The 22,282-nt window shown below is 39.5% G+C and overlaps 1 protein-coding gene across 3 annotated transcripts in view; it reads right to left on the bottom strand.

Annotated features, from left to right (window-relative positions):
* Positions 1-22,282, bottom strand: part of RARB (retinoic acid receptor beta) — a 92,238-nt gene that overhangs the window by 53,241 nt on the left and 16,715 nt on the right. For 2 of the 3 annotated variants that reach the window (XM_083862284.1, XM_083862286.1), the window contains exon 2: positions 13,822-13,970. In XM_083862284.1, coding sequence (XP_083718410.1) covers positions 13,822-13,970 — 149 coding nt within the window. The remainder of the gene's footprint in view (positions 1-13,821; positions 13,971-22,282) is intronic. The other variant, XM_083862285.1, reaches the window with a different exon arrangement.

The following is a 22,282-nucleotide window of genomic DNA, read 5'->3' as shown; positions in this document are numbered from 1 at the left end:
GGAGAACTCAGGAATGAATTATTGCATTTTGCTGTTGTTTTATACTTTTGTTTATGCAAATCAATTCCCTTTAACCTAATTTGTGAAGGATCAGACCTATAACCCAATAAAACCATAAAATGTCACTAGGATGGTTGTACAACTGGCTAGCACTTATCCAAAAGGCTGTATGTTGCTAACTGCTCATCGTTTTTTTCCTCTCTTCCCCTCCAGTGCCTCAGGATTTATACCACCAATTAAGACAATAATGAGTGCCCCAGGTTGACCTCCCAGGAGCAAGAATTAATTAAGCGCAGTATTTCTTCGTAAAGAATGACACTTTTCCAAACCATTTATGTAGCTTCCCTCCTGCATGGAAGCACAGTATCACAGAAGACTTTCCAAATTGTTATCTCTCAATTGTATGACTGATTTTGGTTTAGGCTCATAATTCACGTCTTTGTTTTTACCCACTGGGTTTTCGGATGGCTGGAGTGCAGGGACCATCTTCCATGGACAATGTTACATTTTACTGGGATGCACATCAGGGGCTTTTTTTTGCACAGAGCTACAATGGAAAGACACTAAACAACAGCTACTCTAACAAAGTAGTGGACCTCCTAGTAAAAACAAACAAAAATTCTCCACCAAGCTATGCCCCTGCAGTGACATGCAGATTCCTGCAGCAGGCAGGACAAGGAAAAGGCTCATGTTAGCTATGCAATTACCATGCTGCGATTACTCATAGCAGTCTTTCACATTAACCTCTCCATTTAGTTGCTTGGCAGAGATGGAAACATGTGAAGAGGAAAGGGCAAGCTCAAACACAAACCTGCATGGGAGAAAGAAGGTGTGTGCATGCTCCAAGGAAATTCCCTGCACAGGCAGGCTTTGTGTCCTCCTCCTTTTCCCCTCCCAGCCTTCCCCACAAAAGCTTGTAGAGTTCCCGCACATATTTGGCAGCAGAGTTATTTATCAAAAGAGGCACAGGGACTTTATTTAATTGTCAGCCAGTACAAAAATCCCTGCATTTCTGCACCATCTGAAATTTATAGCGGCACTAGTTTCTTTCCCGCTATCAGCAACCGAATGTTTAGAGCTCAGCTGAAATAATAATGCAAACTATGCCACAAATATTTATATATGCCTGCAAGCTGGCTGAGGCACAATTCCCCTCACGCTAGCAGAGAGATCTGCAGTTTGCGTGCACAGCCAGCTGTTCCCTGCTCTCGCCCCAGCTGACACGGAGCCAATGCAGCAGCCCAGCCTGAGCCTGGCTGGCTGGGTGGGTGCCTGTGGGTGCTGGCAAAGAGCTCCTTTGGCTATGTCACAGCATGCCCCTGCTTACCTACAACACCCAGCATGTTTCTATTCTCTTTGTCTGACCTGGGAGGAGTTTTAAAACATGCCCAATCCACAGCAAAGGAGTTTGTGAGGAGGGATGAAGTGACGTATGAAAACAATGCAGAAAGCGACTTAAAAATACTCAGAAGAAATACCATGGACATAAACATGCCAAAATAAACCAGATGTCTTCAGCATTATGCTTCCTGGTACAGTTTTCAGGCATCTATCTGAATGACTCATCAACACACGTTCACTATCTCCCCATAATTTTTTTCTGCTCTTAGTTTTGACAGTTGACATCTAAACAAATATGTTGTACCAGATCTCTTGAAATCTGGCAAGTAATATCTTGTACTTACTGCTTTAAGCTGCACTCTCATTCCCCTGTGTTCGGCAACAAAGAAACTCTGCTAATATAGAACTATCCCCTAAAATCCTTTAAAGCCTAGAGTTTAGTGAAATTTGGATGCCTGGAGACTAGAAAACAGAGCTCAAGTAAACACCCAGAAATATGCAAGTCTGGCTCTCTAGTACTGGCAGTAGTCAAGGAAAATTACCTTTCCACACTGCAGCTGAAACTCATTATCAAAGGCGACAGCAGAGGGATGAGTTGGAGCGGGACCGGCTTGGAAAACCCACCATTTTTAAGAGTGAGATGGTGACCATGTCCCCCTGCCCAGTTTCTGTACACAGTCAGAGCACAAACGGTCAAAACGGTCTGGACAACATGGGAAAGCAGGCTGAAAAAGTGGATGAAATGCAGTCTGTGCCAGTGCAAGGGATTAGCAACTCCAGAAACAGAGGCAGAGGAATCAACTGACTAGTTCTTCCAAGCAATAAAGACTTTTAGGGTAACACTAATCAGAGAGATGCATCTTGTTGCAAACCCCAACACAAATCACACAGAGATGGTGATAAAGCATTGCAGCTCTCAGGACAAATGCATCCACCTTGCCCAGTGGATCATTCAGCCAAGCTGTAGGGGAAGCAAGGGAGAGTCTCAGACTGGGCAACTTTGAAGATGAGAAAACATGACCTTTCAGAGATGAGTGAACGAACTGGAGCTGATTAATATAACACAGGAAAATCTTAGCAAGATGTTTTCCTGTTTTCTCCCTCCCCTGCCAGACTTCAATCAATGGCCAGATTCAAGCACAGAGCTCATATAATCACAAGACGATCATTCTTTCAGTTTACGAAAATCACATGGACTTAGGGTAAGATGAAAGGTCTTTTTAGTTAGTTCATCCATTTGGTTCCTGGATGCTGTGCTTGCATCTCTTCTAGGGAGTGTTCACCTAACACTCCCTTTTTTTTTTTTCTTTCTTTAAAAAAAAATATGTAGTTTTCACTTTTGTTTCTGTACATGTAACAACCACTGTGCATTAGTATCAACAAATGTGGACAGGGCAAGACCATTTGCAGTGGCATCCAAGAAATGCCCTGATCCCTTGATCCAAAAAAACTCATAAAAAATGGTTGTGCTCATTCATTTAAAAAATGATGGGTTGCAGAGCTTTCTCTCTTACATGCTCTGCTTAAATATTGGAGCATTGCCACTTTTTTGGACCAGCAGAAAGCATGTAAAGCTCACAGTGCACACTGAAGCGAGGACCTAATAATTTGCCTATGTACTTATCACAGGTGTGTAGGGCTCCAAGCAAGGCAAGCATTCCAGAGACAGGGAAGACCTCTCTCCTGTTTGGAAGATTCATCTGGAGAGCAGCCAGCGAGGACACTCACAGGAGGAGTGAACAGTAGCCCACTAGAGTGGTTACACCACAGCTATAAATCTCTGGTTTCCCTGTTTAAGTGCCTGGGAGGAGGGAGAGGGAACTGGCCACAGCTGACAGTAATGGGTCCCATTAAATTGTCGCTTTTAAAGATACTCTAAAACGAGAACAAACTTGCTTCATAAGCATTTGATCAGTTTGCCTGACACCAGGCAATGGCAGACCCTGCTCATTGCAGTGGCTGGAGGTGCTGGCTCTCCCCTCCAGCACTGGGCTCTGAATAGCTGGAGTGAAATCACTGCATTTACAGCCAACCAAATCTACATTTTTGGCACTACTTGCAACTGTGTCTCACCTTTTAATTTATGTATCCATTATTCTAGACAGGAGATCCAGAAACAATATACTTTTTCCCTCTAAAATATAAGTATTATGACCCAGTTTTATTGCATAGTAACTTTTCTCACTGAAATATATTAAATGAGAAATTTTAAGCATGGCCACATGAAGTCATAAGGGACTTTATATACAAAAATGTTTTTCTACTTCTCAGCTGTCTCCTGAGTTGAGCTGTGGAAACTGTGGGGGCTCCTGCTTATTATCAAAAGGAAGAACAATTTATGAGTAGGGACTCTGAATATTTGGCAAACCAGCTGCAGCAGCACATCACTTAAACGGTTTCCATGCCAATGTACCAAAAGTACCAATTACAGAATTAAGTGCGTGACTTCTTTAACACTACAAGTTTTCACAACTGGAGTACTGAGATGCAGAGATGTCACACCTAGAGGTGTCCCCTGTATGTAGAAGATCCACTGAAATAATAAGAATAAAAAGGAACAGGAAGAAGGACACAACATGTATGTAGTTTACATGATTCTCAGGAGACATGGTATGTATATTTCAAGACTACAGTACAATCTAGATACAAAGAGGGAAAGACAGGCACACAGCTGTAATCTCAATTTTGCTATTTTCTGCTCTTTTGAATGGGTGCTCAAAAGTGAAAGAATTTATTTTTTTTAGTAAGGCATTTGTTTTGTTTTACAGGGTGAAGAAAAAGAAGAATGTATATAACAAACAAATTGGATAAAGAATCTCTAAAGCTGACTTCATTGGAAATACTGAATCTTGGAAAATTACATCCAGTTGTCTTTTCTGCTACAGCACAGACAAAGACCAGCTCCACAAATCTGAACAGCTCTGGGATCCATGGTGCAAATTCAATTGCACTCCATTTCCAGAAGACTCTAAAGCAAATACCCCTCTAGGAAATTTTCTCAAAGGAACACTTCATTTGGGATTAGAAAGAACCTCTGTTTCCATTAGCAGGTCAGTCAGTACATGCAGATGGCAATGGAAGGCGACTTTCCAAGGACTAAGTATTTCTGCACATCGGGAAGCTGACCATTTACAAACTGGCTGATGGTTTACAATAACCAGAAATTACAGATAGGAGTATCTTTTAAAGTAAATTCCAAAACTGTAGCAAACAAAGAGCACCTGAATATCTACTTAATATGTAAGTGTGAACAGAATTAGATAATGATTAATTCCATTTTCTACCATTATGAAACCCCTTAATTTTGGATTTATTTCTCTAAGATGTGCCAATCAGAAAGTCTTTAAGTACTTGCTAAGAAAAACTCAAACTACAATTTGAAAAGATGCCTAAAGCAAGAACAGCAGTGACCTCAACCATCTCACCAGCACCAAAATCACACTCAGCCAGAACTACTCTTGGCAAAGTATTCTAATCTTTTTTCCAACAGGAAAAACAGTGCACTTTCTTATGGGGTGCAGCAAGCTATTCTAAATCTAAATTCAACAAATCAATTGTATATCCTTCTCTGTCAACTTCTCATTAACTAGACTTTTTCTTTAAAAGTTCCAGAATTAGAAAATGAAAGCTAGTTCATTGTAATTTTATACAATTATAATTATGTAAATATAGCATTAAAAAAAAATTTAAAAAAAGGCTAGTACTGTTATCAGAAAATCTCAGAGTATTTAATTTCCAAGATGTTTGCTCTGATATCCTTCTTTCCTTGTTTGCTGGATTACATCTGCAAACAGTACTTTTAAAGATCACGTTATAAAATCGTGTGTTAAATATGGTGGAAAGCTACATTTTTTTCCTACACTTGTACAATTTGTGGAGTGTACACAGAACAGCCTGTACTCTACAACTATAATTAAAGGCCACATGTGGTCCTTACACTAATGGAGAGGTATGAAATAGATTGACAAGATGAGAACAAAATAAAAGGTTTTTCCCGCTTTCTAGTGGAGAAAATTGAAAAAGTAAAACCCGTGAGAACCTAGTGACAGGAAAATAAAAACACACTCCCCATTCTCTGCATACAAACCAGAGGACTTCTCAGCAGGCAAGTGTGCCAGCCTGAATTGCAGCCCACCTGCTTCTGGCATCTCTGGTTGGTACCTCACAGCGCGATTTGCATAGACTTTTACAAGTGGATATAATTTACTTAATTCTGCTGAAGGTTTTGCAAACCACACACAATTACTGATCCAGTGTGAGCCTGAGCTCTCTCAGCCATTTGCTAATAAGACACAACAGCTATGGGCAGGTGAAAGCTGGATAGAAATGTGACAAATACATCTACAAGGACTCTTTATCATCCACTGTGGTGTGATAAACCATGATTCAACTGCAGCAACAACATGTACAAACATGTATAAACTTGAAGTTTCTTTTTATTACAGTGTATATTCCCAAACAGGGAAAGGCATAGACACTGCCAAAAGAGTAAGACTCAACAATTTTAGTTTATTAATAATAGCAACAACAAAAAAACTGTAATTGTTACAGACTAGTTAGTTGCCAAAGACCCTGAAAGGATATGCAAGGTCAGCAGGCATGAAGGCTACATTTATATTAGGAAACACTCTGGCAAATGGTCATGAGCACTAGGGTTTGCTGGCATACAATGGGAAAGTCCTCATCTACCTTAGATAACTCCAACTGGCCTCTGAAACATGACAGTTGTACCCAAACTGTCCACAGGAGATGCCTACCTGCAGCAGGAGCACCACTTGCTACCAGAAACGTTCCAGGTACACAGCATGAAAAAGCTGTGCCCCAAAACGTGGCTGGCCACCAACACGCCAGAGTTCAAGAGTCAGACACTGCTGTTCATTTTTGAGAAAGCCTTCACTGATGGTATCAGGAATTTTGCAAGAGAAGAGAGTGCAAGATTTAAGCCAAACAATTATACATCGTTATTTGACAGTTCATGGAAAAAAAGAGAGTACTTTCCAGTTCCTGTTTCCACAGGACATTAGCCCTTATGCTCACAAATAAGTGGAGTAGCAGGGTTAGCACAGTTAGAAAATTAATCTGGGACAATCTCTGTGCTTTTATAGCACCAGCATAGTTGCCAGAAAAAAATACAGTAATTAGTAAAAAACAACTATTCTCACAACTTAAGATGAACCCCTGGTCTATGACAAGGCAACAGGCAGGGTAAGAGGAAAATTAGCTGTGGATGTAGGTGCTGTACCCTAATGGAGACACTGCTGCTCTCTGTCCATCTCTGCTCTAGAAGCCCAGTGCAGGGGAGCAATCGAGGCATAACCTGGGTCCAAAGCACTGGAAAGCATATTTGGCATACAACACAATTTACATTTTTGCTATCTGTCATGGTGAGCAAGTAATTTTATTTCTTCATTCATGGCATTCACACAACCCAGAGGGAGATTTTAATAAACTTGATTAAAAAAAAAAAAAAATTTGTTCTTGATCCCACCTATTTCATGATGTTTGCTTGCTCTCAGAGTGCTTTCAACTAATATATGCTTCCTCATCTTAAAATTTTTTAAACAAATTCAAGATCTGTCAAAAATTTTATCCTCCAAACAAACAAACATAATTAAGAACTTACTGAAATAGATACCACCTTTTTCATGGGGCACCTAACGGGTGTGTTATTCGAAAAGTTCAAATTTCAAGGATGGCATTAAAACAATCAGGTCTCCTCTGATAGCACAAAATGAATAAAATTTCCAAGTTTTCAGTACTACATTTAAAGCAGTTGCAACTCATTTAGTGTTTTTCTGCATATGGCACTGCTTTCTGCAAATCAATGGCTTGGAATGTTGCTGTGCTGCAAAGTGCTTACAGTTTAAAATCAGATTAATAGTATGCAGAAATGTATTTTGAAATACATTTTTCACCTTCTAAAAAGTATTGTTGATTTAACTGAAACTAGGAGCAATTTTCTGTGATTTGAGGAATTTTTCACAGCTGTGCATGGATGACAGCATGCATCTCTGCTGCTGGCACTGTCACTAATACAGCCTAAATGGAGACGAATACAGCTTGATCATTCAAGCTGATCTATATTTTTCTTTGAACCAACAGAAGCTTTTCCCACTGCATTGCTGCAAACAATGTTACTTCTTTCCCTGATACAAATCACACCATGCACATATTTTCAAGTTTACATTTCTTACTTTCTGTTTCAGTTGAAGGTGATTAAAACATGCTGAGAAAACAAAGACAAACAAATACATGGAATGTTAGTTAGCAAGCTTTATGAAGTGTGCATTTATTTTTTACTGCTAAATAGCTGATAAAATTCTATGTCTGGATCCTTAATTCCCTGTAAAGGGGCATAAATATAGGCTTAAACATAATTATATTATAGCTAGAAGCTAACATGTGCAAGAGTGGTGTTATCAAAAAGAACTGCTGCTTAAGATCCCTCCACAATCCCAGAACTGCCTAAGAAAATGCAAATCTGTTCTCACATGATGTAAGAGACATTATTAAAAGGAAAAGGCATCTGTCCCCAAGGACACTGTTCCATAAAGGGAACTATTTTATAACAATTCATAAAATATTTTACGTCTCTCAGCAACATTTCTCGCAAACCAAAGCATAATATCATAGAATCATGATATCATTTAGGGTGGAAATAATATTCTTGCCATCAAATTTCAAACAAACAAAATGAAAGCCAGTTCCTCTCTCTCTCTCTCTGTGTAGCATCTTGTAAACCAGTTGTTGTACCAGTGCTGATCAGGGATTCAGAGACTACAACAGGGAAACCCCAAGCCCCTCAGCATCCAGGGGGACATGATCATAGGAAACACCATATCAGAGAACATTAACACAGTTGTGCTTGGGCACCTAACCCAAAGGTTCACGAGGACAGGCTGTTCTAGAAGGTGACCCAGGGCACATTTGGTTTAGATGCTTTGAATTAGCAACCAGAGGAACTTCTCTCCTCCTTAACAGGCTGCAGAAAGCCCCGCCTTCAAAGTTAGGTGAGTAATTTCGGGCCTCGAATTGAGTGGTGGGATTGCCTTGCACTGCATCTGTAAGTGAATAAGTTAAAACTGTAACAAAATGTCAGCTTTTCTCCTAAGATTAACATCCTAAGCTTAACAACAAATTTGAATGAAGCAAAAACTGTTTCATTTTCTCAATTTTTTTCCTCTGTGCGTATTTCATCTTTTCTGGGGAGTCAGTCCTGCAAAATTACAGACTTAAATGTCAAGGTGTATATCAATACCTATTTTTTCATACTGCTTCAAGTCTTTGGCACAATAAAAATATATATTTGATTCAGGAATATGTCAAACAAATAGATATATTTTCATAGCTGAAGATCCTTGAAAATGTACTGAATGTGGCTACCCTTTTAATTTAATGATCCCACATTAGATGCGATTCTATACGAAAACTCCGATGGAAGGAAAGCTATCCTTATTTTACGATAAAAGCCAACTTGGGATCACTCAGTACTGAAGCAGATTTATCTACATTTTTGTCTGTTAGCATCAATAACAGGCAGAGAGGCATCTTCATCATTCAGACAAAACTGCTGGACCGTAAACCTACCCTCTTATATGCTGCACTGTTTTCTCCCATGAAAGTGCTCTAGGCAACTTTGCTGCCTACCAAATTCAAGCCAGTAATCCGGGCAGGACTGTCAGCAGAGGAATGCCGTCTTTTAAATGCCCAGAACAAGAGACAAGGCTTCCAGAGACAGCTGAAGCTGCCAGAACACCAGCTTCTCCTCCTCACCCACACAATGATGGCATTGTGTGGGGAATCCAGACCACTACTCAGTTCCCCCTTTCTGCAAACCCAGCTACAACAACGACTCAAGTCAGGAGCAAAGAGCTGAGCGTTTGGTGACAGTCAGCCCTATAACCACTTGCACCAGCCGGATAAATCCAAATTGCTCATTTTTGGTGGAATTTGTTTGTGTGCTACCTAGCAACACCCAGAGACTGGGGGGAAGAAAGAGAAATATCTCAGAAGTCTGTAACTGAGGTAATGAAACAACACAAGCAGATTCTAAAACCCACCTCTGAAATGTCATACAGTTTACAAAATGGAAAAGTTGTAAATAAGCTGAATATTGTCAATGTACTGGTTTACACATAAAAAGATGGACTGTCTATGGAATTTTTCTTACAAAATACAAGTACCTGTGAAGACCAGTTTGATTTTGAAACTCTTAATACATACAGTAAGCCAATGACCAGCTATGAGGCACATACACTTTTGCGTTTTGTGTAACACCCAGAAATAAACACACAAGGACATTTTTGGGGTTTTTTTTAATCACTTTGAAATTCTCACTGTGGTTCACAAGTGCTTATTATGAAATACTCCATCCTCTAAAAACCTTAAGTGATTAGTATATCAACACAAGCCATAGAACAGTCTTCCTACTACAGCGCTGTACTGAAAACTGCAGTAATGAATAAGACAGCGAGGTCACCAAAGTATTTGGCAAAGGAGGTTAGGAGGTTGTTCCTAGGTATCTGAAAAAATAAGAACCAAGGATGACAGTGAGTGAAAAAAGAGGAAAGGGAGGACAGGACAAGGCACCAATCTCATGCGAGAAAACCACAACAATGGTTTGACAATGAAGGCAGATGAAGCCAGATTCTCAGATTTTGGAGGAAAAATGACAATAGATAGGGTAAAATAGAATACTGCAGATCAGAAATGATGTTATCATGGCAGGATGTCTGAAAGAACTGACATTATATTTGGTGATGACACAAAGAGAGGATGGAAAGTTCTGTCTTCATGAACTCTATGTCCAAGGTAGCAGTGAGATGAGCAAGATAACACACCATGGGAAGATGGGAGGGGAAAAGTCAGAGATAGAGGTACTTTGGAAATCATCCATGGATTCGTGGCTGCTGAGGGAAGATAAAATTTACAGGGCAGTATGTCCCAAATTGAACATCACAAGGTCATAGCCACCATCCACAGCTCTCCAAGGGCTCCTGTCTAGAAGGGTTTCAATTAAAAATACACCTGTTATAAGCAGAATAGCGCCATGACGTCCCCCATTGGTCTACCATAAAAAGAGGTCAGTAAACAATGCTTTTTAAAATAGAAAACCAAAGAACTGAACCTTGGGGAAGGGCATCAGGAAGTGGATAAAGAGCCATTTAAGGAGATACTGAAAAATCAGCAAGGAAAGGGTCCTGAAAGCCAGGAAAAAGAAAACCTGATGAACCAAAGGCAGCTATCAACCCAAAACCTGGAGGATAGAAAACTGTTCCTTGCATTAGATAATATCTAATAATGATCACTGTGGCAGCAGCTTCACTGGAACTTGAAGGAGAAAGGCAAAAGAGAAGGAAAGAGAGGAAATTAGAAGAAAATTAGTGGAAAGCCAGCACAGAGAAACAAAAGATCAGGGTCCTAATTAGATAAATATGATGTGAGCAGAGTTTTCCATCTGTGTTTGCCTTGGGAAACAAGACTGCCAGGAGTTCAAAGAGAAAGGTAAATGAAGTCAGAAGGAAAAAAAAGCTAAGACTGGAGAAAAGGACCTCAGAATTCAGGAAGGTGCAAATGCAGGAGAAAAAAATGAGTGAATTGATGATTTAACACCACAGAACGGAGATTGCAAATTCGATGAAGAAAGAAGATGGGAAAACAGAAGTGAAAAAGGAGAAAATTGCAACATGGCCAGATGAAAAGAGAAATAAAGGGGTTGGCTAATATTTTAGTCTAGCTTCTTATGGAATGAGATTGCCTTTCCCCATCCCAACAGCTTCTGAATATGCTGGTCAGCTTCAGTGACAGATCTTGAAGAAAACAGAGCTCTTTGAAATTGCATGGAAATGTGTCTTCAAGGTAAAGGGGTAATGAATTTGAGTTTCCTAACTACACAAAAGGCTGTAACATGAAATCTTCCTTATTATTATTATTGCTCCCTTGATTTACTAGAGAATCAGCATGAAGCTGAAGCTCCATACCAAGCAGAAGCAGAAGCCAAGTGAAACACAAGCTCTCTAATAAACTTAGTTTAATCAGCTGAAAGGCAGAGATTCACATGAGAGGAGGCTTCCTCAAGCAGCAGTGCTCAGTTCTCAGTGCTTATTGAAACTTCCAAAGCAACTTGCTAATTTTTGTATGAAGAAGGCTGGAAGGAAAAGAGGCACATGAAGAATTGATATTGAGAACAGAGGGTGAAAGTAGACTTGAGAAGAGGCAGAAGCCTGTATGGGTACAAATCAGAAGTTCAAGGTGGTAGTTTTCTTGAGGTACAGGACCAACAGCTGATGACAGTATGAAAGCAAGTATAAAGATGAAGGAGAAGAAAAATAAACCAAACAGCAAAAAAGGGCTCAGGAGAAAAGGGTAACAGTCTTCAGAGAAAAAATGAAAACTGGCAACACAGGTTTCTGAGGTGGCCCCTGGTGTTGCAGTTTGCTGTCTGCTCCCTGCTGACATCCAGCTCACCACTTCTGTTGACCTGAAAGCTCAGACAACTTTCAACAGCAAATGTAGCACCTAACTGTCCACCAAAAGGACTGGTGGTTGATTCAGCAGCCACATCATGTTCTTGCCATTTGCTAGCATTTGCTAAGGAATTTGATTCAATCCATGGAAGAGATTTCATAAAACCTTAGTCCAACCTGTGGCAGAGCTAGCATCAACAAACCCAAATATTACCAGTCTCAAGCTGCCAAGTTACTACTTTGGAATCTTGTTATTTCTCATAGACTGACAGGTTTTGTGTGTAACTAATCTTTTTTTTTCTTCTTCTTTTAACATCAGCTATCGTTACGTGCTGAATTACACCATCTTGCAAATTAGCAAATAAGTGAAGATAATATTTTAGTTCTTGTTTAGTAATGGCTAACACATTTACAAGACAAATTTCCTCATGTATTTTGACAAGTGAGATCTTGCTTTAATTATTTATGAAAATGTTTTGCAGTAGGCCAGTGAAAGTCCTAGAGTGTATTTTTGCATATTTTTCAAAAAGAATTAACTCTTAGGGACATGTGATCTTTCTGCCACGGCCTGCAAATGTGTCTGTGCTTAGAGGTAACGTGGGTGAGCAAGTTACACTATCAGTTTTTTCATGTTAACATCTGAGTAGGATGAGATTTCCTACTTAAAGAAATCAGCTACAGCATATTCTTTCCATAGTTTTTCTTAACAAACAGTTAAACTTTGATAGTTTTGTGGTATCTAAAAGAAAAAAAAAAAAATACAGACAGGACATCCAAGAAAAACCTCAATACCAGAAGGTTTTAAAACTGAGGTGAGATTAAGAAGTTACTTTCACTAATTCAGTCTCTACAGTTATAAAATAGAGGGGAGAAAACCAGATTTCAATCCTTTAGTTTTTTGTCTAATGACACAAACCCAGGACTATATTTTATCTAATAACAAAACACCACTAGCATGGAAGAAGTTGAAGTTTCAAAGCATAAAGTAAAAATGGCTAACTATCTGAAAAATATATAATTTCACAAAAATAAACCAGCAAAATGCCTTTTGTTAATTTATTCTAAGAACTTTATATATATGGCTATAGCACCTGTCACATTTTCAGCACTAAACACTACACATCTATTTTAAGCTATTTTAAGCTGAAGGATGAAAATCATAGGTCTTTTCTTTAACTGTTAAGAAAGATCATTGCACTGGGGTATGCTAACAAATTTATCTGTGAGAGCATCTGCCTTATATCATTCTTTACCATTTTTCACTCTGCCTTCTTCCTTGCATGCATGGAAGTGCACACTGTGTGCACACCTCCAATTATTGCACACAAACATGGTGTAGCTGACATTGCTTCTCTGCTGGGTGTCTTCAGACATTCTCTACTTTTGAGTGGTGTGTTTTATTACTGCATCCTATGGACAGTCATCAATTCATGCTCTGACAATCACAGCACTGGAAGGCAGCCGGCAGATGTGCCAGCAATGAAGTCTGACAGATTAAATTTTGCAAATATAAACCTGCTAATCCTCAAATTCCCAAACTGATCTGAGATTATTTACATAGCTAGAAACTGCACCAAAAATTTCCAGATGATCAGATCCTGGTCCCAAATTCCACCCTTTGGGTACAGAGAGGTAGAAGTACTCAGAAAAAGGGCAAGAGCAGCCAAGGGCCATGTGAGATCTCAGGGAATATTTGACCTACAGATGTACAATGAAGAGTCTCAAAAAGTTTTCCATTCATTCTTTGATTATGTCTACATCTATGACCACATTCTCATGCGAGTCAGTACTTAAGGAAGTCCCTGAAAGACATATTTGGCAGAAGTTATGAAGGGAATTAATTCCAAGAATGATAGTAATTTACTTGTCTTTAGTCATGAATCAGAATTAATTCATGGCAGAAAGTTACAGCTGTCTTTTGAAGACAATCAAGTCACATCAAACTGCATTGCTTTATCCCTCTCCTAAGATGAAATGCAGCCCCATAAAAGGAAAGGGAGATGATGGCACTCACCTTACATCCCTCACAAGCACTGACACCATAGTGATATCCAGATGACTTGTCTTGACAAACAAAACAGGGCTTGTAAACACGAGGGGGTGGAAGTGGTGAAGGAGGGCTCGGAACAAGTTCCTCAGAACTGGTGCTCTGAGTTTCAACTGCTAAAAAAAAAATAAATAAATAAAATTGAATGATTCATCATAATTTGAATAAATTACTATATATAACCATATTGTAAGTATTAAACTGGCCCATGCCTTTCTTTCCATAATACCATAATAAACATTAATTTGTCTATCCTAGTAAAATTTAAAAGGAGCCAAGCAAGACAAATAATGGCAGGACTACATCCTACAGCCTCAAAACTATATTTTAAAGTATCCAATAATTTAAATGTAGGGCATGAATCTTACCAGGCTCCCAAAAAGGACAACTTTGGGCTCATGTTCTGATTTTACCCTATTGAATTGTGTAGCATCCACATATGCAAGTTTGATATCAGCCTGTGATATCAAAGGAAACTGTGATGGGTACCTAATCTTCAGGGAGTTTTTTAATCTCTTGCCTTTTTCTACAAAAGGTAACATCTCCAGCATGCAATTCTGACCTAGCAGGATAGCAGCATACATCAGGATATATGTAAAGATTGTGAGACCTGAAGTGAAAATTACCTAAACAAGTTGCCCTTTTTGTTTTCAGTCTGCAAAACTAGCACAATCCAGCAACACTTCCTTACCTACCTTAGGACCTGTAACATCAGGAAACCTTGCTGAGAAAAAGCTACTTATATGTTATGAGCCCCACATCCCTTTATTGCCTTAATATTTCTAGATGGTCATTTGTTTTGAGCTCGTTGAAAAGCCAGTAACCCCTTTCAGGGAAAGGACGTGAAAGCTCTATGGTGCAAGATAAGACATGTGAACTACATCTTTCCAAAACATCTGCATTAGTTTTCTGTGATATGCTGTCATCATTCCTCACGTTTATTGTGGATGTGCAATACATTTTCATGTCTCACCTAGTCATCTGCTGCTTCTCAGATAAATCCCTCTAACTTTTCAACAGATATACAGGAATGACAGGATCTGTGAACTCAGATCTATCCAGAAATATTAGGCACTATCAGCAGAGCTATATCTCCAGAGTACTAACAGCAGGCCCTAAAGAATATTACTCAATGGAAAAATCTTAGACAAGATTTACTGTACATGATATTTTTCAGATTACAACGATGATACATCTGTATTAAACTCATGATTCATTGTCAACCCATGTGTTGCTGAATTCACAGTGGGCATCACAGCACATGAGGCAACCTCTGATTACTTGTAAGAGAAGGTCCCCTTTCTGCCATTTTTCCTTGGGTTAAGCTAGTATCAACTTCAAGGACAGACACTTCTTGAGAAGAAAATAAATGCTGGAGTAAAGTATTAAAGGCTCTGATCTAAGCAAAGAAATACCTTAGCAATTTATTTATATATTTAGCAGTAAGGAGTCTGTGATAAAACAGAAAATTAAAACAAGTAAAATAACATGGCTCCATAAATTGTGACATTAAGACAATGTCCAGAACTATACTCATTTTTTTCAGTATTAAATAAACTAAACTTGGCAAACACCTATGTGTTCTTACTGCACGAAGAAAACTTTAATGAAGCTTTTTCTTAATGAAAACTCATATGAGAATGATAATTTCCTTTCAACAGTAATTTTTGGTATTTAAGAGAGATAGAGAGTGCACTGTTATTGATCTCTGCACAGCCACCCTGCTTGAATCAATAATCTATTAGTACTTCTAAATTAAAGTTAGATTCATCAAATGCCCTTGAGAAGCTCCAAACATTCCTTGCCTTATTTCATGCTTGTACATGAATTATGGTGGCTTCCAATGAGTCTAAGGAATGATAAAATTTTAGCTTTAAAACTCCAATACCAGCAGACAATGTGTTTTGTATTAGCTCATTGAACTCTCCCGGTCCACCTAAAAGGCAGTTTTTAGGCTCCCCATGGGAAAACAAGGTTGTGTCATCCAATAAAACAACTGTGCTCCTGCAATCCTTCTGTGATTTCAGTTTGGGGAAAGCAGCCTTTCAGGAATAGTACTAATACACTTCTGTTTATTCATCAATTCATTCTAAACAAGCACCAGCATCCCATAGTGTTCCAACCACAAACAGTATTGTACACCAGAGAGGTCTGTCAAGCACTATAGAAACAACAGGAGCTTGTGATACCCAGAAGAGATTATGCAAACAACTCAGTAGATAAATACACAACAGAGTCAGCAAGTGAAGTGTTGAAGGTACTGCTAGAGAATATTTTTCAGGACAATTTGAAAAGATATACAACAAAGAAGGAGCCAATGGAAATCATAAGATCTTCCCTAAAACACTCATATACATTTGCCACTAAAAGGACTTAATCTACTAAAAATAATACTTGCATTAGCTGAACAACTGTCTAGAGAGTTTGGTTTTTTGTTGCATTCTTTTGGTTGGTAGGTTTGGGGGGGGGTTATTTGGGTTTTATTTGGGGGGGTGTGTTGTTGTTGGGGTTTTTTTGTATAATAAAACCTAGTTTGGGCACATTCACTTTTGATCACAGGCAAGGTGTGCATTTTCTGGAGAAGGCTTGAACCCCTTGCTTGACTCTTACTCCAGTTTCTGACTTACTATTCTTTCTTGGATTTAGCTTTTGTAACTCTTTATTTGAAAAAGTATGCAGTGCCTGTACTCAGCAGGTATAAAGTGTTATTTTTGCAACATGTTGACAGCTAATGGATGCAGGACAGCAGAAGCTGATTTCTTCTATGCATGTCTACACAAGCAACAAGGAAAAAAAAGAAAGGATGGGGGGGTGGACAGTTGACTTTTCCAGAAGCATTTTTAAAGCAGTCCTACAATTTTAGGAAGAATTCAAGGGGGGAAAAAAGAGAATAAAAAAAAATGGAACTTCTTTCCATGCCCTGCTTTCTTGTCCTGTGGGATGTGACACTTCAGAATCCCTACTCACCTGAGACAACAGAGCCTCGGTGCTGTCACCCAACACCTGAATGCAGCTTAAGCACACAGGGACTCTCAAACAATCGGTCACTTCACAATTCCTAAGATGTCTGAAATTTTTGTAAAGGTTAGATAAAGTAGCAGATAAGATCTTTAAAAGCACAGCGTGCTTTCTGAGAGCTAATTTACTGCCAGCTAAACCGTGTTGACAGATGAAGAAGGTATTTTATTTTGAGACCAACTAGAAGCAGGCAGGCACTGCAAAATGCTTCATGTTCTCCTAGAAGCTTAGATTATTAAGCTTGCATGTTAATGCACACTTTGGACAGTTGAGTTTTAAAAGAATAAGAAGTTGTAAAGCAAATGGCATTTCCTGGATAGCCTCAAGGGAATTTTGAATACTGAGCTCAGGGTCCCTGGTGGGAAGCAGCAATTTCAGCTAATTAGGGTGAATAGCAAAGTGTTGCATTTGGTCAAAACATTCTGTTAACCCTCATTTTTGTTGGCACCAACAAGAGTCTGGATTTTTTGCCTTTTCTTTCTTTCTTCTTTTTTTTTTTTTTTTTTTTTTTTTTTGTGAATTCACTGCAGGAGTGCAAGGCACTCAGCTCACATACATTAGGCAGAAAGTCAAAGGAAACGCCAAAGTTCAACTAAAGTACAAGTAATTAGAACCAGATTCTCTGCTGCTTGTATGTGTGCATTTGATTGTAGAAGTTATTTATAAGCCTCCAAACATTTGAAAAAATAACTATATACTGTAGATCATTTAATTTTTATGTCTCGTCTGGAAAAAAAAGTCTGCTTTTAATCATCTTCCAGGAAAGAGCCAGGAACTGGGAAAGTGGGTCTCAATTGTTTCAATACAAATTTCTCTCTTTCATGTGCCACATAAAACTATACTATAAAATTAAATCCAAAATATCATTGACTTTGCCTTCCCCCCCAACTTTTTTTTTTTTTTTAAATAAAAAACTTCTTTGAATTTGTCATGCTTAAATAGTTTGCATTGTTATGAGGGTTTGGGTTTTTTTAAACTCTTGTTTGGAAGACAGACAAGGGGAGAAGAAAAAAAAAAAAAAAAGAAAGAGTGAGAGAGAAAGAAAACATTATCGTGGAGACTTGCCAGCCTTGACTTAGTAACCTGGCCATGACCCTCCAGCGAGTGTGTGTTTGACCCGGTCACACATGACTCTAGCTGCGTACTGTTGCTGGGTTATAAGTCCCAGATATTTTTACCATATATACAACAGGTGGGGATCACAGACAACAGAAGGAGGAAAACAAAGTCTCCCCTTGTGGGAAGACTCCCCTTTTCTCCCTTGCAAAGAAAAAAAAAAGCACAAAGCAAAGAAGTTGTGCTACTACTTCAGTACTGGCACTTGCTGTGCTGGATCGTTGTTTTTCCCGGTGGGCGAACGTACGGAGGTGGAGTGGGCTGAGGGCAGGAGGACCGAGGAAAAGGCTCAGGAGAAGCCATGTGCAAATGTTAATCAACACAGAACAAATTACCACGGCCAAAACCCTTTCCTTATAGAGCTGGGTACGCATCGAAGTTCAGGAAGGAATACTTTTTATCACAAGTGAACACAATATATATGTATTAAAACCTACAAAAAGTTCAGACTGAGATATCATTACCAGGATTTTCAGAAGTACCTAAGAAAGTTTGTTTTCCACATAGGAGAGTTTCTTTTTAATTTATGTCTTTGTAGCTTCACACATCTGCCTTAAAGCTATGATGTTAAATGTATTTATAATATTTTAACTCTTCGTTACAATTTTTCCAGCATTAATTTTAATCAAGTCATGCATCTCTCTCTACCAGACTGTCCTTAAAAAAAGGGTGGTATTCTGGATAAAGGCCAAAGAAACCCTCTAAAGTCTACTGGTTTGCCTTTAGTCTGAAAAAGGGCATTCTACTTTCGATGGGGACATCAGAAGATGAAACTCCACGATAGTGTTTCTTTTTGAGGGTGTTCAATCAAAAATGAACTTTTTCTGTTATTTTAAAAGCTAATAGAGTATCTAACACATTCCACTATGTGCTGGCCAGGATTCATACAGTATGATTAAAATAACAACAGAACTAGAAAGAGGTGAAGGTTACAGAGCTCAGAAGCCCAGTCTGCGAGGCCCAGACTAATGGACAAAACTGCATGCAAGGTCACCTAAAAGGAGTCTCATACTCAGGGCACTTTAAGGGCCATGCAAAGGGCACAGGCTGTTGCTGCCAAAACTATCTCAGACAAGGTGCAAGTCCCGATAGGCGCAGCCGAGTTGGCAGGAGCTCTCTAAAGCTGAAGTACTTTTGCTGCTACAACTCCTGTCAGCTAAAGAGCGATAGGGACAGCTGGCTTCTGTCCCAAAGCAACTGGGAGAAGAGGGGTCCTGCTGAACTCTGCCCTCCGCCTCGGAGCACAAGAAGCAGCAAAGCACACTCTCTGCTCTGATATCCTCACCCTAATGAAGTTCCAAGTACAAATTTGGCCATTGCTCCACTGCAGCCAGACATACCATCAGGGCAGTATTTTTTCCCCCCACCCTTCTGCATCTCATGCATTTAGACAGTGCACTATTTTGGGCAGGGCCTCAGAATGTGCTGTACAGTAACTGGCGCTGCAGGACTTTCCAGTGATACTCCAATTCAAATAATGGTAATGATCATGATCCTGCCAAGTCAAAAGATATTTGAAAGAATGAACCCTGAAAGGCCTCCACAGCCTTGAGGAGAGACATTACTTGCAAAGTAGGTCCTTAGAGTGCTTTCATTTTAACTACTGTAGCATTTCAATGATAAAACACAGACTTAACTTAAAGTATGATTTTTTAAAAAAATTGTATTCAACAAATGCCTTTGCTGTGCATACACCAAGTTGTATTTGTCAACTGACAGAAAAAAGAAGTGTTTACACTCATCTGCTGCATCTTGGTTTAAAACTGGGAGAGAGAGAACTGCATCATATTCCTTCATGCCTTTCATCAACAAAATTGCCAAGTTTCAATTGCAAATCTGTAATGTTAACCAGCAGAGTCATGTAACATAAGTCAGTGGAGTCAGTGGATACTGGTCTTGGCCATGCAACAGGAGTATAGCCCTTTGAAACCTGCATTCATATGAGGTGATTAAGGCCAAGAAATAGTTTAGTATCCTACTACCAGCATAGCAGAGCTATCCAAATTTTTTTTCTCTAAGTCAGATGACAACAGCATATATCTTCTGATTATTTTTCTGTTCTACTCTCATAATATAATTTCTGTAACTTAGCAGCTATTTTCTTCACAGATTTTATTATTCCCCCAAATAATCTCTATCAGTTGCCAACTGAAGAGTAGAGATTCTTTTGTAACACTTTTCTCTTATGACAACAATTTGGCATTTTTATCAATCCATTAGTTAAACATGGCAATTCAGTCACCTGACTTTATGCTGGCATTTAATAAGGCACTCCAGGAGCCCCACCTGCCAGCACATCTTCCAGAGTGACTTTCCTGCACAGATTCACTCTCCTCAGACTCTGCTGTCCTTGGTCACACAGCAATACCAGCACTGCTTCTGGTTCTGCCATATTTAGCAGTGTGAAAGATCCTTCTCTCTTCTGCTTATCTGATCTACAAGCATGGTCCCTGCCATTCCAGTACATGAATAAGCCATATATTCATATTTTTACCTTCGTAACACCTAAGTGAGATAAAAGAAGAGCTATTCTTACTTTACAGACAAGAAACAGAAGCACTGACAGTGAAAGAGCTTTATTTGCTTGCATCATAAATTTCTAGAAAAATGCAAGCAGCACAACTGGGATTTTCTACGGGAACTGAGAACCTGGCTGTCTACAGCACTAAGCAGTGTCCTCAAAATATAGCCTTACATGTCATGCCCTAGGTTTCACACAGGATACATGACAAAACAGGGGACTGTGTTAAGTCTGTGCTTGGTCCCTCTATTGCAGGGGCTCTGAAGCACCCCCAAGTCTGCATGTGCACCCCACTCACCTGCCCACTGTGAGACAGTACAGGGCTGGGTGCCTCCTGCCTCCAAGAGCCACTGCTGCTGCCAGCAGGGAACTCGGGAGAGATGACAAAACCTTGCCTTAATTTTCTGATCTCTGCAGCCAGCTGAGGATCAGCTTTCTATAAGATTATCATCATACATACAATTACACAGGAGTGCCCTGGCAGGGAACTGACTTGCCTGAGAGAAACCCTGAATTCTCTCCTGAAGGCAACACAGCAGCAACTGTGCATGTGGACCACTGTCTACCACACAGCATAAGCAACACTAGAAACTGCCACAAAATCCTCTACTCTTGACTTGTACTGTCCAAGCCTCACATACCATCAAGATGTTAAGTCTGAATCTAGCAGATTAGTCTTATAAATTGAATACGTATGACCTGAAAATCACCAACACACGATCAGGTATTTCTGAAAGAAAACACCCTAAAAAACCTTTGTCTGAAACTGCTGCATCTTTTTGTTGTGTCCCACAGGTACACAGCGGAAGCTGTCACTGCAACCACTTTTGGTGCTTCTCCCAGCAGGGCCACAACTTTAGGCAAGCACATTCTCTTTTACGAGTACAGGTATTCACTACAGTTAGCAGCAAAGGACAATGAGGAGGTTGCAGCTGCTCTGTAGATTTGCAATGTCTGGTTCTCAAGCACCAGCTCCACTAAACCCTGAGGTACTATGTATAACTAACATCACCTTTTCAAAGAAAATTATACTGCTTTTCAGGATGATTTTTTTTTTTAACAGTTATGTCAGCAAAGCATTTCTACATTTGGGTTTATGTGTCCACATAGCCAGAGAGATGTATTTACACCTGAGCAAACGTGGAAAGCAGAAAGCTTGTCAGGATTAATTATATCAGGGCCAAGAACTGCATCTGGTTATACCTGTGTTACTCTCAAGACAGCGAGACTTAATGACGTGCTAGTAACTGAGAACAGGAGCGTCTTTCGCTAAATAAATGGCCAGGCAGACACCATGAGTGAGCCAGGGTGAAAGTAAGAGTAGAGACAGGATGGCCGCAGGGTTTGGCAGGCAGAGTTTACAGGGCAGCAGCTCATCACTTTGTATTAGGAGCCTACCTTCGAAATGAAAAAGAAAACATGTTAAATGAAAAAAATAAATCGTATGGAAAACTGAAGAAAAACATCCGAAAGATGCTAGCTCTGTAGTTTTTTCAGGTCGGTGATTTTCTGCCTGTTCGTTACCATGCAAAACCACATCAGTCTCAAGTGAAAATTCTGCATTACTGCAAAACTGAAAAATAGGATCTTCCTTAAAAACAAAACAAAACAAAACAACCCCCCCCCCCCCCCCCCAAAAAAAAAACCCCAAAGAGTGTGCCATCATCTGCATGAAGTTAGATTTTTCCTTTGAAAATGTAATTTTCTTACAATTCAGGCCCTGGCTGCTTTACCTGTGAATTCCTACGGTCACATCCTTATGTGGAATAAAGT

This window comes from Zosterops lateralis (assembly GCF_965231275.1).
Source record: "Zosterops lateralis genome assembly, chromosome: 1".
Classification (NCBI taxonomy): Eukaryota; Metazoa; Chordata; class Aves; order Passeriformes; family Zosteropidae; genus Zosterops; species Zosterops lateralis.
Note: the sequence above shows the minus strand (reverse complement) of the source record. Positions and strands in the feature narration are given on the sequence as shown.